General features: G+C 39.7%; 1 protein-coding gene and 1 long non-coding RNA gene across 15 annotated transcripts in view; one reads left to right on the top strand and one right to left on the bottom strand.

The window, feature by feature from the left end:
* The window catches only part of LOC133506929 (calcium-dependent secretion activator 1), a 231,611-nt gene that overhangs the window by 79,692 nt on the left and 134,557 nt on the right, over positions 1–17,362 (top strand). For all 9 annotated transcript variants that reach the window (XM_061831312.1, XM_061831313.1, XM_061831310.1 and 6 more), the window contains 3 exons: positions 9,953–10,054; positions 10,145–10,208; positions 10,892–11,015. In XM_061831312.1, the coding sequence (XP_061687296.1) occupies positions 9,953–10,054; positions 10,145–10,208; positions 10,892–11,015 (290 nt within the window). The remainder of the gene's footprint in view (positions 1–9,952; positions 10,055–10,144; positions 10,209–10,891; positions 11,016–17,362) is intronic.
* The window catches only part of LOC133506930 (uncharacterized), a 41,572-nt gene that overhangs the window by 23,401 nt on the left and 809 nt on the right, over positions 1–17,362 (bottom strand). For 4 of the 6 annotated variants that reach the window (XR_009796647.1, XR_009796648.1, XR_009796646.1 and 1 more), the window contains exon 4: positions 16,484–16,587. This is a non-coding gene — a long non-coding RNA (uncharacterized LOC133506930). Of the gene's footprint in view, positions 1–14,637; positions 16,588–17,362 lie in introns of those variants that run through there. The other 2 variants (XR_009796643.1, XR_009796645.1) reach the window with 1 other exon arrangement.

Below are 17,362 nucleotides of genomic sequence, written 5' to 3'. Positions count from 1 at the left end.
TCTGAACTTTTGGAATAATCTGTAATTAGAAAATAGCCACAAAAATGGCCAGAAATAGCCATATTCTTAATGTCAATCGATAGAATTTCAACATCCTTAGAGATGACCAGGTCTAAGATGTGACCTTGAGTGTGAGTTGGACTCTTAATATGTTGAGAGAGGTCAAATGTGTATAGTATTGCAGAAAGTTCTTTGGATGTTTTTTCCATGTTATTGTCAACATCAATGTTAAAGTCCCCTGTTATGACAAAATAGTTGTACTCACTACAAATAACTGGCAGCAGTTCTGAAAAATCCTCCATAAATTTTCCATTATACCTTGGAGGTCTATAAATTATTAAAATTATAACCTTTGGGTCACCCTTAACTAAAAAACACAGATAACAAAAACAGCAAAAATCACCCAGTATAATTTCTTTACATTGAAATAATGATTTAAAAATATCAGCAATTCACCACCTTTTTCCCTGTTCGACACTTGTTCATAAAATTAAAATCTGCTTGTGTTGCCTAATTTAAAATTGTATTACAGCTACTTTCTTTTAACCCTGTTTCATTTAATAACAAAAAGTCCAGACCATAGGTTGTAATGATGTTATTGATCAACATTGATTTGTTACCCAGTGACCTGATATTAAAAAGAGGTAGTCTCACAGAAATGGCTGGGGTGAATGGTTCAATAGACTCACATTTTATCCTCACTAAGTTGGAAGTTCTACTTTTTTTATCTTTTCGACCAACTTTCTGTCCCTTGTAATGACAGGGATGAAAAATGCCTGATCTCCATGGGGATCTGAGTTATTCTGGAAAAAACCTGGTAAATAGTCAGATTTACAGATAGTCTTCATGGGTAGAGGAGGGGCCTTTTGCTTCTTAGAGGACGGTGGTTTCAGGCGAGGGTGGGTGGGAGGAAAATCTTGGCGTGGTATGGGCTGGACTCCATCATTGACAATAGTCTTCATCCTATTAATCAAACCCAACATTGCATTAAGGCTGGGAGAGGGGGAGCTAACATCTACTGCGGATTGTATGGTTTTTGTCGTCATAGAGGGGAGATTCTGAGGTATGGATGGGTCCAATGGGGCAGGAAAAGGTGTGGGAGATTTAAAAAGTGTTGGCACATTCCATTTGTCATTTGCTCATCAGATTGTTTGGATGAAGCAAATGAATCTGTGTGCACCTTGTCTCAACTTATCTTTTGCTCCTCCGATTGTTTGGGAACAACTGGAACCTTTTATCCTTGGTTTTTGTAAACTGTCTTTACAGGGCGGTGAATGACACACACAGTAGAAAATGTTGGCAACTAATAACTTAACCCCTTGTCTATTTAGAAATAAACTGCTTTGTAAGGATTTTTATGCTCCCAAAAAAGGCAGAAATTGTCAATGAAACTTACGGATAATGCAGTGCACACCTTGCCTAACCACCAATTTAATTGACGGAACTTCGAGAAACGTTCATCTCCAGATCGTACAAGTGGGAGAGGTCCGCTTATAAAAACCTCAACATCCATCCCTTGCACCTTTGTTCAGAGATCAATGAAATCTCGCTTCAGTACCTCTGATTGCTACTTGAGAACATCCAGGTCCCCTTTGTGTATAATGACAGATTTCACAGTTGGGTGCTGATCAGTGATCTGCAGGATTTTTTGAGAGATAGACACTGTGTCATTAGTAAAACACAGTACTTTGGTGTTCTTCTCACTGCAAAAGCGTTTCACATCCTTGATGGATCCGTCACCAACTATTAATGTTTGGGGTTCCAATTTTTTCTTGGATGATTTCATTTTGTACCTTTCAGTGGTGGTGGAGGATGAGCATTCTTGGCCTGGGTCTTGTAAGAGTGCCTCAAATCTATTTGTAAGTCTGACAATATTTTGCACTGACTCACATTATTTTTTCTTGCTCTTCACTGTAACAACCATCCATGGCCGCTCACTTGGTGTTGAGGTGGCCCGCAACGCAGGCCAGCCATATTTTTCGGTAATCTCCTGGTGCTGTTGTGTCGTCCTCTTTAAATGTCCCAAATTCAGGTTACGAAAAGCCTCCTCAGAAAAACTTTGTCTCTAGTAACAAAGGAAATTCTAAAGACGAAAGGAAAAAAAATGGCACTGGATTCCACCAAATTTAAACATCCTATACGCTATCTATCTTGTATCTCAACTGTATGAGGTCGTTAGCTGCATAAAGACACCTGTCCACCCCATACAATCAGTAAGACTCAAACTTGTAACATGGCCAAGACCAAAGAGTTGTCCAAAGACACCAGAGACAAAATTGTACAACTCCACACACCTGGAAAGTGCTACGGAGAAATTCCCAAGCAGCTTGGTGAAAAAAGGTCCACGTCGGAGCAATCATTGGAAAATGGAAGAAGTAAACATGACAGTCAATCTCAATCAGAGTGGAGCCCCATGCAAGATATCATCTTATGGGGTCTCGATGATCCTTAGAAAGGTGAGGAATCAGCCCAGGACTACATGGACTACAGGACTTGGTCAATGACCTGAAAAGAGCTGGGACCACCATTTCCAAGGTGAATGTTAATACACTAAGACGTCATGGTTTGAAATCATGCATGGCATGGAAGGTTCCCCTGCTTAAACCAGCACATGTCCAGGCCCGTATTAAGTTTGCCAATGACCATTTGGATGATACAGATGAGTCCTGGGAGAAGGTTTTGTGGTCAGATGAGACCAAAATGGAACTTGTTGGTCATAATTCCAGTAACCATCTTTGGAGGAAGACAAATGATGAGTTCCATCCCAAGAGCACCATCCCTTTTGTGAAGCAAAGGAGTGTTAGCATCATGCTTTGTGGGTGTTTTTCTGCACATGAGACAGGACGACGCCACTGTATTAAGGAGAGGATTACCGTGGCCATGTATTGTGAGATTTTGGGGAACAACCTCTGTCCCTCAGTCAAAGCATTGCACAGGGGTGCCCAGACTTTTTTTTACCCCAATTTCTACTTTTCAAGCTGCCAGCCTGACGATGGGGGGAGGGGGGGGGGGTTGATTCTCCCAATGTTATGTTATGAATGTTATATGATATACTATATATAAATACAGTGCCCTCCATAATTATTGGCAACCCCGGTTAAGATGTGTTAAAACCCTTAAAATAAATTCAGTGTTTATTGCAGAAGAATACTGTCATACTGAAAATTTTAGGAAAATGTAACCTTCAACTCAAATGAATTGTAAGAAAATAAAAAAAAATCCCTGAAAATAATTAATTTTCATTAAATCACCTGTTCCACAATTATTGGCACCCTTAACAATTCCCAGGAAATAAATATAATTGAAGCATTTCTGTCATTTCTACAGTAGTTTACAAAGTTTACCAGAGTATGCAGGAACATTTAATTAGTAATTCATCACTTCCTGTTTCCCTGGGGTATAAATATGACATGACACAGAGGCCATTTCTCTCATCCACTCTTAAACATGGGAAAGACAAAGGAACACAGCATACACGTGAGGAAGATGTGTGTCGACCTTCACAGGTCAGGCAGAGGCTTCAAGAAGATTGCCACTCAACTGCAGCTGCCCATATCCACTGTGAGAGGAATAATTAAGAAGTTCAAAACGATTGGAACAGTGGTAAACAAGCCTGGACGAGGACCCATGTTTATTTTGCCACCACGCAAAGTGAGGAGGATGGTAAGAAAAATCAAAAGCTCTCCAAAGCTCACTGTTACAGAATTACAACAAATAGTAGGATCCTGGGGTCACAAAGACTTCAAATCAACCATCAGGCGCTGTCTACGTGCCAACAAGCTGTTTGGGAGGCATGCATGGAGAAAACCTTTCCTTACTCACAATCATAAACGCAAACGTCTGGAGTTCACCAAGCGGTATTGGGGCCTCAATGGGACTGTGTGCTGTGGTCAGATGAGACCAAGATTAAGCTTTTTGGCAACAAACACTCTAAGTGGGTCTGGCGTGCCATGAAAGATGCGCATGCTGAAAAGCACCTCATACCCACTGTGAAGTATGGAGGTGGGTCAGTGATGCTGTGGGGCTGTTTCGCTTCCAAAGGCCCTGGGAACATTGTTAGGGTGCATGGGATCATGAATGCTTTGAAATACCAGGACATTTTATATCAAAATCTGTTGCCCTCTGCCCGAAAGCTGAAGATGGGTCGTCACTGGGTCTTTCAGCGAGACAATGACCCTAAACATATGGCCAAATCTACACAGAAATGGTTCACCAGACACAAAATCAAGCTCCTCCCATGGCCATGTCAGTCCCCAGACCTCAACCCCATTGAAAACCTGTGGGGTGAGGTGAAGAGGAGAGGACCCAGGTCTCTGGATGATTTAGAGAGATTCTGCAAAGAGGAATGGCTGAAGATCCCTCTTTCTGTCTTTTCCCATCTTGTGAAACATTATAGAAGATTAGGTGCTGTTTTGTTGGCAAAAGAGGGTTGTACAAAGTATTAACACCAGGGGTGGCACACGTTATTTGATGTCAAATAATTATTTCTTCATTTGGGATTTTTTCCCCACTGAATAAATGCACTTGTATTGAAGGTTGGATTTTTCTCTTTTTTCCCCCTTATTATTTAGGAAAAAAAAAAATTAGAAGCTAAAAAACACATCTTAACCAGGGATGCCAATAATTATGGAGGGCACTGTATATAGTAAATATATGTATATATAAAATAGAGAATTAGCTTTTTGTGCACTGTATTTTCTGTGCTTTCATCCTGGATCAGGCTGTGCCAAGGTGGAATTTTAAAATTACACACCATCTGATCCTGCACTTTCTACTTTGGCTTCAGACCAGACTTTTCCCGTTCGAAAAGAAAATCTCGTCCAGTTTAACCACTTTTTCTTCGATTATTCACATACTCCGAAAGTCATTGCATCTTAAAACAATAGCATTTCTTTTTTAACTTTCTCCATTAATATCAAGAGTTAAACATCAGCAGCATGTCAAGCTCGTCTTTGCTCAACGTTGCTCAGACTGTGTTGCGAACTCAAGTAGGGGTGGTGGACGTTGTCATTAGTAAACACATTGATGGGCTGCGTAAGTACTGTAACATTTGTAATTATGAGTGTTTTACGTCTTTAAGCAAGGGGGGGGGCAGGTAAACGAGGAAAAGAGTGTGCTGCTTAAAAGAAACCAGTGGCTTCTTTTTTTTTTTACAGTACATATGTGAATTGTGCCATTGGATGTAACAACCAGTCATCCCTTACTCATTGAATCACATTGCAAAATGCCACAAACTGAATGTAACTGCAAATGTGACTAATGTATGTCATACTTTCAATTTGATTTGTATTTTTTTTTTTTTGCGCGCAATGCAGAATATCTGCAAAGAGAGAAATTGCACACGCGCGCAGTTTAGAGGGAACATTGGCTGACTTTTTTTTCCCACGTCGTCCCGCAATCGGCCGGTCAATCGCGATCGACAAATTGATCACCCCTGTCATTGAAAATGGGTCATGGCTGGGTCATTCAACATGACAATTACCCGAAACACACAGCCAGAAAAACCAAGGAGTCTCCAGACCTAAACCCAATAGAAAATCTTTGGAGGGTGCTAAAACTCACTGTCTTTTACAGACAGCCCAGGAACCCGTCTGATTCAGAGAAGATCTGTGTGGAGGACTGGGCGATAATCTCTCCTGCAGAGTGTGCAAACCTGGTGAACAACTCCACATCTATAATTGCAATCAAAGGCTACTGTACCAAATATTAACATCGGTTTTCTCAAGTGTTCAAATACTTATTTGCAGCTGTATTACACGAATAAATGAAAAAAAAATCATACATTGTGATTTCTGGATTTTTCTTTTTAGATTATCTCTCTCACAGAGGACAGGCACCTACGATGAAAATTTCAGACCCCTCCATGATTTCTAAGTGGGAGAACTTGCAATATAGCAGGGTTTTCAAACACTTACTTTCTTCACTGTAAGTTAATTTGTTCCTCACTGATGTACACATACCACACCATATATACAAAAAAATTAATTGTTAAAATTTTTCCTGATTGAAATATAATGGAACCTCAAGTACTCAGGCCCTTTTTTGTGAGACTCGTAAATTTAACTGTGGTTCTGTCAATTTATTCTGATCTGCGTTGAAATGGTTCTACATCTTCATTGGAGGCCTGTTAAATTTCATTATACTGATTGGACTTCATTAGAAAAGCCACACAACTTCTATATAAAGACCTTACACCACACAATGCTTTTCAGAGCAAATGAAAATCATGAGGTCAAAGGAACTAGCTGCTTACTCAAAACACAAAATTGTCTTTGAAAGGCTCCAAGATGGTGAGAAATAAGGTTCTCTTGTCTGATAAGACTAAGACAGAACTTTTTGTTCTAAATTTTAACTGGTATGTGTGGAGAAAACCAGGCACTGCTCATCACCTCTCCAATACAATCCCAACAATGAAGCACGGTGGTGGCAGATTCATGGTGTGGTGGTGTTTTCCATCTGAAGTGACAGGACAATTAATTTAATCAAAGGAAAGAAGAGTCAGAATCAGCTTTAATCAGAATCAGCTTTAATGGCCAAGTATGTAATAATGCACAAGGAATTTGTCTCCGGCAGTTGGTGTCGCTGTGGTACAACAATCATGTTGAGTAATGAGAAAAACAACAAAAAAAGTAACAAGAACAAAGAACAGACATTCAATTATTAATTATATTTAATTAATTAACTTTTCCTTATGAGTCACAGTTATCCTGGACAGATATCCTGGACGAAAACCTTCTCCAGAGTGCTCAGGACCTCTGAAAGGGCCAAAAGTTGACCTTCCAACAGAACAATGATCCCCAGCACACAGCAAAGGAGTGGCTGCAGAACAACTCACTGAGTCTTTTTGAATGGCGCAGCCAGAGCCCTGACTTAAATCCAATTGAGCATTTCTGGATGGGTCAGAAAATGGCTTTTCACCAATGTTCACATTTTTACCAGACAGAATTGGAGACGATCTGTAAGCAGGAAGGCAGATGATTCCCAAATCCATCCACTTGTTGCATCATTCCCAAAAACACTCATAGCTGTATTAGCTCAAAAAAGAGGTTCTACTAAATACTGAGCAAAGGGTCTGATTACTTATGGCTGTGTGATATTTCAGTTTTTTTTTTGGGTTATAAATCTGCATACGTTTGAACAATTCATCTTTTTTCCCTGTCAATATCAAGTGTTGTGTGTATATTAATGTGGAAAAAGTGAAGTTAAATTATTTTAGAAAACAGTTGCAATACAAAAATACGGAATATTCTCCGTACCGACTGTATGCTCTGTATATCTGCAGTTGGGTGGCTACTATTCTGGGGTGTACCCCACCTCTCATCCAAAGTCAGTAAGGATGACTTCCGGCTCCCCCACAATCTCTGTTTTCATGATTTGTTTTATGAAGTTGAGAAAAGTATTGAGTTTAGGCATTCCCATATGAATTTTGGCTTTGCTAAAATATGAACAGTGAGTTTCTAAGTCGTTGTATTGAACTCAAGTCGAATCAGATTTAGCGTGCTTTGTACGTCAAATTATTGTATGTCAACATCTCAGAATGCCATCTGCAGATGAAGCATAAAAATTGACGACGGTCACGGTGGTGTTGAGGAAAAAAGTTAGGGAGGTATCTCCACCTCTACCCTTCAACACAACCTATCTTTATCCTACTTCATGCTTCCTACTATTCTCCTGACAAACACTAACATAAAGATGGAAGTCCTCCGTGATGGGCCTGGACAAGAGAAATAAAAAATATGTCTAAAAAGGCCCAACTACAGTTTTATTTTCTTTCCCTAAAAGTGCTTATGACTTGTCTTGATTTGACTTCCATTTATTTGTTTTAGACAAGGCGCTAAAATTTGTTCTTCTTCAGAACACAAATGTCTCACTGTGTATTAATTTTAGAAACAAATGTCATACTGCTAGTGCTATAAGTAACAACATGGTTACATGTATACCTTTGAATAAATTATCCTAAATAGTGAAACCCACACATTGTGTCAAAGGAACATGGACGAATGAGCTAGCCCAGTTCGTGCATATTGCATGGAGGTGGAGACATGACAGAGTGACAGGTTGCCATTTATGATTGGTTGAAATTCTCTCCTGCCGACATTGCTGCAGGTCTGTAGAAAAATGCCACCACACATTTGAACCAGATCAACCACGCCCCAAACACAAATTCCCAAAACCCTTCAAATAGTCTGCTGGCAAAGAGATGTTGATGCACTAAGTTGTGCTCACTTTCTCCAAAGCCTGCTCCAGTGTCACAACTTGACTTGCATCCCGATTCATCTCATGTCTGTTTAAATAATCTGTTAAAAGATGTCTTTCTCATAAATACATTAAGTAATGGTGTCTTTTTATCCCAGTATTAAAATTTTTGCTGCTAACAATAAAAAAATGCATCATTTTTATTTTTTAAATGTTCAAGAATCTTACCAAGTCAGGTCATACTGCCAGGAGTTCCATTAGCACTTTTTTCCACACATAAGTTCTTGTTTTTACAGTATATGTTCGAGTGCAAATCTATTACAAAAAAATCATGTAAGATCTTGTGGCAAAATTTCTCAAAAGCGGCACTTTTTTATAAAATGTGACTTTTTTTTATATATTGGAAAATAAATGAGATTTTTATTTTTAGGAATTGTATTAAATTGATGAAAACTATTAAATGGAAGAATATCTATATTTCTTTCACTGTCAATTTTTTTTCATACATGAAAAAAAAAAAACTGTAAAAAGGCTGCGAGGGGGCGCAGCTGGAAATTGGTGGCCTCACAATTCTGAGGACGCGGGTTCAATCTTGGCCCCGCCTGTGAGGAGTTTCCATGTTCTCCCATGCCTGCTCTGCGTGGTTTTCTCCGGGCACTCCGGTTTCCTTCCACATCCCAAAATTTGGAAACTCTAAATTCCCCTTCAGTGTGATCGTGTGTGTGATTGGTTGTTTGTCTCCATGTGCCCTGCGATGAGGTGGCAACCAGTCCAGGGTGTTCCCTGCCTCCTGGATGATGACAGTTGGGATTGGCTCCAGCACTCCCTTAACCCTCATTGAGGATAAGTGGCTCAGAAACTGAATGGATGGATTTTGAAATTTGTATGTATTGTACGTGTAATCACCAAAACTTAGTTGAATTTACTGAACAAATAAACTCCCCTAACATAGTTGTTCATAATCAAACCATTCATACACTAAACAAATGCAATTGAAACAACAATGATTTTTGTTTTGCCAGTGACAGCATCTTTGAACAAATTCAAAGTGTTGCGGCATTTCACTTAATTATGAGCAGTGAAGTGTACAAGTAGCAGCTACAATCTATTGAAATGTTCATGAAAGTTGAAGCAGGTGTCCGGATTAGATGTTAGCTGATGCTAACTTAACATGCTTGTATTGTACCCTTTGATATCAAATAGTGCACTAATGGAACACACCAGTGTGGTCTACCAACACTCTTTCCTAAACACGTCTAGTTTCCCGTTGTCCATTGTAAGGACAAGTCAAAAACAGGTGGGGGTTGGCAGGGGGTGATGGATAGAGAGTGTGTCATGTCTCCTGCATCTCATCATACTGTCACAGCCACCAGTGCAGCGCCTCTCCTGTCACATGCACTCTGCTCACACTCTACCCAAGCCCAACCATGTCACATAGGATAAACACAGTTGGCATGCACATACTCACAGATGCACACCTGCTTGACAAGCCCAATTTATTGATATCCAAATAAAACTTCACATTTAAAATATGACATATTTCAGATACTAAATGACAGTGAAGATGGTGTCTTGAAGGTTTTGCATGAACTATATACATAAGACAGTGCTAAATTAGTTCTAAAGTTATTAACGCTCCCATTTAATTTCAAAGTGTTACATTGCTGTGAACTCTCCAGTGCTTTTCTGAATGACTTTCCCCATGTTAATGAATGTTTGCCAGTGTTGCTCTTAAATGTCTTCTGTCATGTTTCAGACCGGATGGTATTGGTACAGTAACTGTGGAGGAAAAGGAACGTTTTGAGGAGATCAAAGAAAGGCTTCGTGTTCTATTGGAAAACCAGATTACACATTTCCGGTAAAAAAAAAAAAAAAAAAAAAAAAAAATGGTGGACATGTTGAACCTAGCCACATTAAGAATAACCAAATATATCCCTATGTACAAAAGATACTGCTTTCCATTTGGACGACCAGAAGGTGCACTGAAAGCAACACTATCTTTGCTTGAAAGGGTGAGTGGTTGGTATCACCTCCTGATTAAATTTGTCACTACTTCATAACTGTACTGTACTGTAAAATGCATATTATGCAGTTGAACAGTCGACTGACATATTTGCAGTTCATCAATTGTGAATTTCCTACACCCAGATGTATTTCTTCCATTTGTCGCAGAAAAACCCATCTCGTTGGTACTTTCTGTAACATGGCAATAAAAGTCAGTTTTGTTTTCTTTTTTGTTGCAAAATACTGTCCACTGTGTGTTTGTATGTACTGTATGTATTTTGAAAGAGCAGTGGTTAAAATATCTCGCTACAACAAACACAATGATGGGTGTTTACGTATTCGTGATGTCATGCAGTAGTGCTATTGCTGTCAAGCTGTCAGGCGGTGGTGGTAAACTCTTTACTTTATTTTCAAGGCAATAGCAATGTTATAAGATGTTTTCATATATTTATGATGCAATTGGTATTTTGAGATCATTGCTTGTGATATTTGTATTGTTTCAACCCTTTTTTTATGACTGTAAAGTATTTACTTACAGCCAGCCTCTGCCCCAACAACTTACGAATTGTGGGGTCCACTGTTAGTGTTTTATGAAAATAATGACTAAGCCATTCAGTATCTCAATAATGATTTGAATAATGTTGATTTCCATTGCATACAGAAAATTAAAAACTTCCTTCCTTCCTGTCAGGTTTTGATGAAAGATGTTGTGACCCCAGTTCCACAAGAAGAAGTCAAAGCTGTAATCCGTAAGTGTCTGGAACAAGCAGCTCTGGTCAATTACCAGCGCCTGTCAGAGTACGCTAAACTGGAAGGTAAGTTACTAATACATCACAATGTGGTGCAATGGTACTGTTGTAACATGAAAACCGCCTGCACTAATGAAAACTCTCCTTTCTCAGTATAATGATTTTTGGACTTTAATGTTACAAAAAAAAAAAACATATTGATACTGCACAGTTTTATCATTAGAGGAAGCATTAAACGGTTTTGGAATTCATTTATCTTTTTCAATTTTTTAGACAAAGTCATTTCCCAATAGTATTAGTTATTATTATCGTTTTTTCACAGCCTCTCCAATTATATACTGTACTACTGTACTGTGTGTTTTTGTGTAAAGTGACAAGTGCCATACACATGATATATGCTCTCTCTGACTGTACCTTTTTTTTTTTTTAAAGTTGCAAATGAATAGTAAGTAAAAATGCATTCAATTCTCCACTACTCTCTTTGCTGGCTTCCACCATGCCTCAGCTTCTCTTAGCTGAGTCTTACATTGGCTTTATTTCTATTTGGTCATTCTTACAGCTGAATAAATGTTCCCCTCCCTTTGCCTTGCTCTTTGATGACCATCCTCACCCCTCCCTTCTCATTGTCCATTGGTACTTGCTGCTCACTCACTGGTATTTAACAACAGGAAGACCAATAAACGAATCATATCGACACTGTCTGTTACGGCAGCTCAGACTGTATTTGTTTTGGAGCAGGATTTTCTTTAGTAGACATCAAATTAAAAAGAAAAAAAAATCCAAGTCTTTTCATGAAATACCCTTGAATCTCAACTTATAAGCACAAGAGCATGTAACGGTTTGTAGACACTGATTTTTACTCGCAAAAAAATGCCTAATCAATGAAATAATCACACCCTCAATGGATCTTGTTCCACTCCTCACAGTATAGTACTGCAAGTGTGTGGAACATGGCAAAACTTATGTGATACAACTGAAAAGCGAAAGTGTTTTTTTTTCCTCGGGACAATGTACTTACACATTTGCTTTTCAAACCACATTAATTGCAAAATGCCATGTGTAGAGCAACATTGCAGTCTGGATTTTATTCATATATTTTAACATAATGTATTACCGTATTTTTTGGACTATAAATCGCAGTTTTTTTTTTCTTCTCATAGTTTGGCCGGGGGTGCAACTTATTCTCCATAGCGATTTATATGTGAAATTATTAACACATTATTACATCCATCCATTTTTCGAGTCGCTCATCGGTTATTTTCACACTGACAACCATAAGAGGACGCTCTCGGCCCGTGTATCTGTAACTCATAACAACTGAGAAGGACTGAACAAAAATGCCAATGAAGAGAAAATTATATTCTGCAAATTATTTTAAATAACATTATGATGTTGCTAACCAATGATGACAAAAGTACTTCTTACCATGAATGCGATTTGTCATAAATCATTAGATTAAACTTTATGCAGGGGTTGCGACTGCCGTCTATTTATTGTGAACGTAATCCAATTTGATTTGCCATCATGATGGTGAACGGTTCTTGCCGACAAAGGCGTGTCTTTTATTCATTTGATTATCTTATTTTTATGCAAAGTTGGCAAAATGTTAATTGGCAACATCAAGGAAGAATGCTTTGGCATACTGCCCATCTGTGAATGTAGACACACAGGAGAACCCTCCCTCTCCACAAAGGCTGTCGATTCTTGTTGAAAACTTTGGTACTCCTCATATTTTTTTCTTTGAGTGACCTTTGTCAAAAGCGTTTCCATAATTACGTAGTTGTTCCGACATGAAGGTGATCGACAGTGTCCCTCGGGAGTCTTGTGGGGGGTTCTTCAGGAGTATGGGGTACCGAACCCACTGATAGGAGCTGTTCGGTCCCTGTATGACCGCTGTCAGAGTTTGGCCCGCATCGCCGGCAATAAGTTGGACTCGTTTCCGGTGAGAGTTGGAGTCCGCCAAAGCTTCCCTTCGTCACCGATTTTGTTCATAACTTTTATGGACAGAATCTCTAGGCACAGCTGAGTCGTAGAGGGTGTCCGGTTTGGTGGACTCAGTATCGGATCTCTGCTCTTTGCAGATAATGTTGTTCTGTTGGCTTCATCAAGCCGTGATCTTGAACTCTCAATGGAGCGGTTCGCAACAGAGTGTGAAGCAGCTGAGATGAGAATCAGCACTTCCAAATCTGAGACCATGGTCCTCAGTCGGAAAAAGGTGGCATGCCCAAAAATGGATCGGCGATGAGATCCTGCCCAAGTGGAGGAGTTCAAGTATCTTGGGGTCTTGTTCACGAGAGAGGGAAGAATGCAGTGCGAGATCGACAGACAGATAAGTGCAGCATCTGCAGTGATGGGGACTTTGTATCGTTCCATTGTGGTAAAGAGGGAGCTAAGTCAAAAGGCAAAGCTCTCAATTTACCAGTCGATCTACGTTCCTACCCTCACCTATGGGCACGAGCTGTGGGTCGTGACCCAAAGAACAAGCTCCCAGATACAAGCAGCTGAAATGAGTTTCCTCCGCAGGGTGTCGGGGCTCTCCCTTAGAAGTAGGGTGAGGAGCTAGGTCATCCGTGAGGGGCTCAGTGTCGAACCGCTGCTCCTCCGCATTGAGACGAGTCAGATGAGGTGGCTGGGGCATCTCCTCCGGATGACCCCGGGGACGACCCAGGACACGCTCGAGAGACCTTGTCTCTCGGCTGGCTGGGAACGCTTTGGGGTCCCTTCGGAAGAGCTGGAAGAAGTGGCTGAGGAAAGGGAAGACTGGGTATCCCTGCGGAAACTCCTTCCCCCACAACCCAACCCGGAGAAACGGTAGCAAATGGATGGATGGGTGGATGGATGTATGGTCTCAGTGTCCAAACCGTGGCCATCACAAAACTGAACTGTACAAGCATATTTTAAGTAACATTATTAATCTTTGAATCATCCATCCATCCATATGAAAAGATATCAATACAATGTAACCCAAACATTTAACACAAACACACCAAAAAAAAAAAAAAAGAAAGTGAAGCGCTCTTAAACACAATAAATGATGAGTGGAGACATGCACATTTTACAAGTTTTATTCTTTTAAAACAATTTAACTCAGTCTGACCATGGTTAAAATTAAGAATAATTATGAACATTAATGCCTTAGTCTGACAGAAATGTGTGTCATGTGTAGGGTTGGGCATTGAGAATCGAGAGATGATTGAAACCTGGACTTACATTCCTGTTCTCTCTGAATCATTCAATATTAAAAAATGTCGGTTTCCATTTTCGATTTCTAGTGGCAAAAATCAACAAAGAATGCACAGGCAGACGTGCTCGTGTTATTGTAACGTTGTTCTATATCAGAATGTCATACGACTTTTGGTCTTTACAACTAGGAACTATAAATAACATTTTAATTGGTTAAATCAAACTTGCAACCTTCAAATTTCATGATCTGGAAATTATAAATGGGTATCACACACTCAGGAAAATAAATATGTCTTGCGTGGCAAAAGACCCACACTATAGCTGGAGTGTTATAGTCGTAACAATGGACAAAAAAATACAATAAAGAAAATACAGTGAAGAAAATGCTACTATATTGCAAGTTTTCCCACTTAGAAATCATGGAGGTGTCTGAAGTTTTCATCGTAGGTGCATGTTCACTGTGAGAGATAATCTAAAAAGAAAAATCCAGAAATCACAAGGTATGATTTTTTTTTAACGATTTATGTGTGTGATACAGCTACAAATAAGTGTTTGAACAACTGAGAAAACCAATGTTAATTTTTTGTACGGTAGCCTTTGTTTGCACTTACAGAGGTCAAATGTTTCCTGTAGTTGTTCACCAGGTTTGCACACACTGCAGGAGGGATTTTAGTCCACTCCTCCACAGAGATCTCTAGATCAGACAGGTTTCTGGGCTGTCGCCGAGAAACGCGGAGTTTCAGCTCCCTCCAAAGATTTTCTATTGGGTTTAAGTCTTGAGACTGTCTAGGCCACGCCAAAACCTTGCTATGCTTATTTCGGAGCCACTCCTTGGTTTTCCTGTGTGCTTCAGGTCAATGTCATGTTGAAAGACCCAGCCACAACCCATCTTCAATGCTCTGACTGAGGGAAAGAGGTTGTTCCCCAAAATCTCACGATATGTCGCCGCGGTTATCTCCTTAATACAGTGCAGTCCTCCTGTCCCATGTGCAGAAAAACACCCCCAAAGCATGATGCTACTACCCCCATGCTTCACAGTAGGGATGGTGTTCTTGGGATGGAACTCATCATTCGCCTTTCTCCAAACACAGTTCGTGGAATTATGACCAAAAAGTTCAATTTTGGTCTCATCTGACCACAAAACGTTCTCCCATGACTCCTCTGTATCATCCAAATGGTCATTGGCAAACTTAATACAGGCCTTGACATGTGCTGGTTTAAGCAAGGGAAAGTTCCGTGCCATGCATGATTTCAAACCATGACATCCGAGTGTATTACCAACAGTCACCTTGGAAACGGTGGTCCCAGCTCTTTTCAGGTCATTGACTCAGTCCTGTCACGTAGTCCTAGGCTGATTCCTCACCTTTCTAAGGATCATTGAGACCCCACGAGGTGATATCTTGCATGGGGCTCCACTCCGATTGAGTTTGACTCCCTTTGGTCCAGGACAATCACTAAACTTAGGACAGTAATTGATGATGCTTTGTTGTCGGATTCTTTCCCATGCTTGCTTAATGTACAACTTCTTTTGCTCACCAATACAGTGCATCCACTGTTATATTTTTCACTTCATAACACGCACATTTACAAATGGTAGACAGGTCTGCACCGCTGAGAGGCCACCCCATTACTCACACTTTTTTAGTACTAAGCCACACCGTTGAAACAAAGGTTGGCATGACAATTTCTTGATGAAACAAGCAGTGACATCCCGAAAAAAAGGCATTGCTTGGTTGGCAGCTTATCTAGCTCCAAAAAAATCTATGTACCTTTCAGCATAAGTGGTGCCTTCACAGTTCTCCGTGCCATTGGAACACACCCAATACGGTATGATCACATATGCTCACTTTGGAACTTTGTCCTGATAATTCGAATTGTGTTTTTTTCCCTTTGGCCCAGAGAAAATGACAACCATGATTTCCCCCCAAAAAAATAAATGTGGACTTGGGAGACCACAGCACATTTATGTTTTTGTGTCAGTCCATCTCAGATGAATTTGTGCCCAGGGAATCATGCAGAATTTCAGGGTGTTCTCGAGATATGGCTTTCACTTTCCATGGAGGGGTTTTAACATGTATTTGTAGATGTAGCAACACATTCTGTTAACTGACAAAGATTTATTGGAGTACCCCTAACCCAAACCCAATGAATACATGTCAAAAAGGAAATTATAGGGAAAAAAAGTATTGTATTTTTTAATTTACATTTTACACAATGTCACAACTTTTTGGAAGAGAGAATTTTGGAGCAGATCCTGTGGATGATTATTGATGTACCAACTGATACTTTTTTTGAACAGACAAGGCACATTTTATTGAAATTTAAAATGCCCACTTGAATAATACACATACCGTATGTGGTTTAGAAATGGCCCTGAAAATCGAACCCTACAGACCACTATGGCCATCCTCTCTGACCCGGGCCTCTCGCATGCCTCGGTATCCTCCCTCTTTCTCTGTAGGGAAAAAGAGAGAGATGTATGAGCATCCTGTCTTCTGCTTGGCGTCTCAAGTGATGGATTTAACCATTCGTGAGTACTTCCTTCATTTCCAAGCCTCATCCTCTACCTTCATGTTTCTATTCCAACCAGCATGCAAAGCACAGCAAGTAACATTACGGTGTTGTTGTTTTAAAGCGCTTAAATCTTTTAAGTTTAAAATGTGCACTTGGCAATTTCTTGACAGCCTTCTACACAATCTGCCTTTCATATTGTCTGTCTGCAACTTGAATGCATTTTTACTTTGCTTATGTGTATCTGTTTTCATGTTTAAGATCTTGATACACTTGAGAGGACTTAAATGTGTTACAGATTTTAAATATGATTTTTGGGTCTCAGAGTCATCTTACATACAGTAACTTGGCCATTCCATTAACTACACAATAAGTATGCTGGATTCTAATCATCATCAACACTGGATGTTGTTGGCATCCTTTTATAACTTTTGGGGATATATACCGCTTTTTTTCAGTCCTGATTTGGCTAAAAAATTAAATTGTGTTTTCTGTTCATTTGTTATCTTTTACTATAATTTTCTCATTCTGAAAAATGAACATTTCCTTCCTCTCTTCCACAATTAATTTTTCCCTTTTGTCTACCTCCTTTCCTGAAAAAAACATGAACGATGCAGATCCCTTTTCTGTTAATTTAACCCTGGCCAGAAAAAGACTATGTTGAGTAGTTGCACTCAGAATGTTCACTTAGGAGCAACAATAATTTTTTTAGTATGTGT

The sequence above is a fragment of the Syngnathoides biaculeatus genome, chromosome 10 (assembly GCF_019802595.1).
Source record: "Syngnathoides biaculeatus isolate LvHL_M chromosome 10, ASM1980259v1, whole genome shotgun sequence".
Classification (NCBI taxonomy): Eukaryota; Metazoa; Chordata; class Actinopteri; order Syngnathiformes; family Syngnathidae; genus Syngnathoides; species Syngnathoides biaculeatus.
The sequence above is the reverse complement of the archived record's forward strand: the minus strand, read 5'-3'. Positions and strand labels throughout refer to the sequence as shown.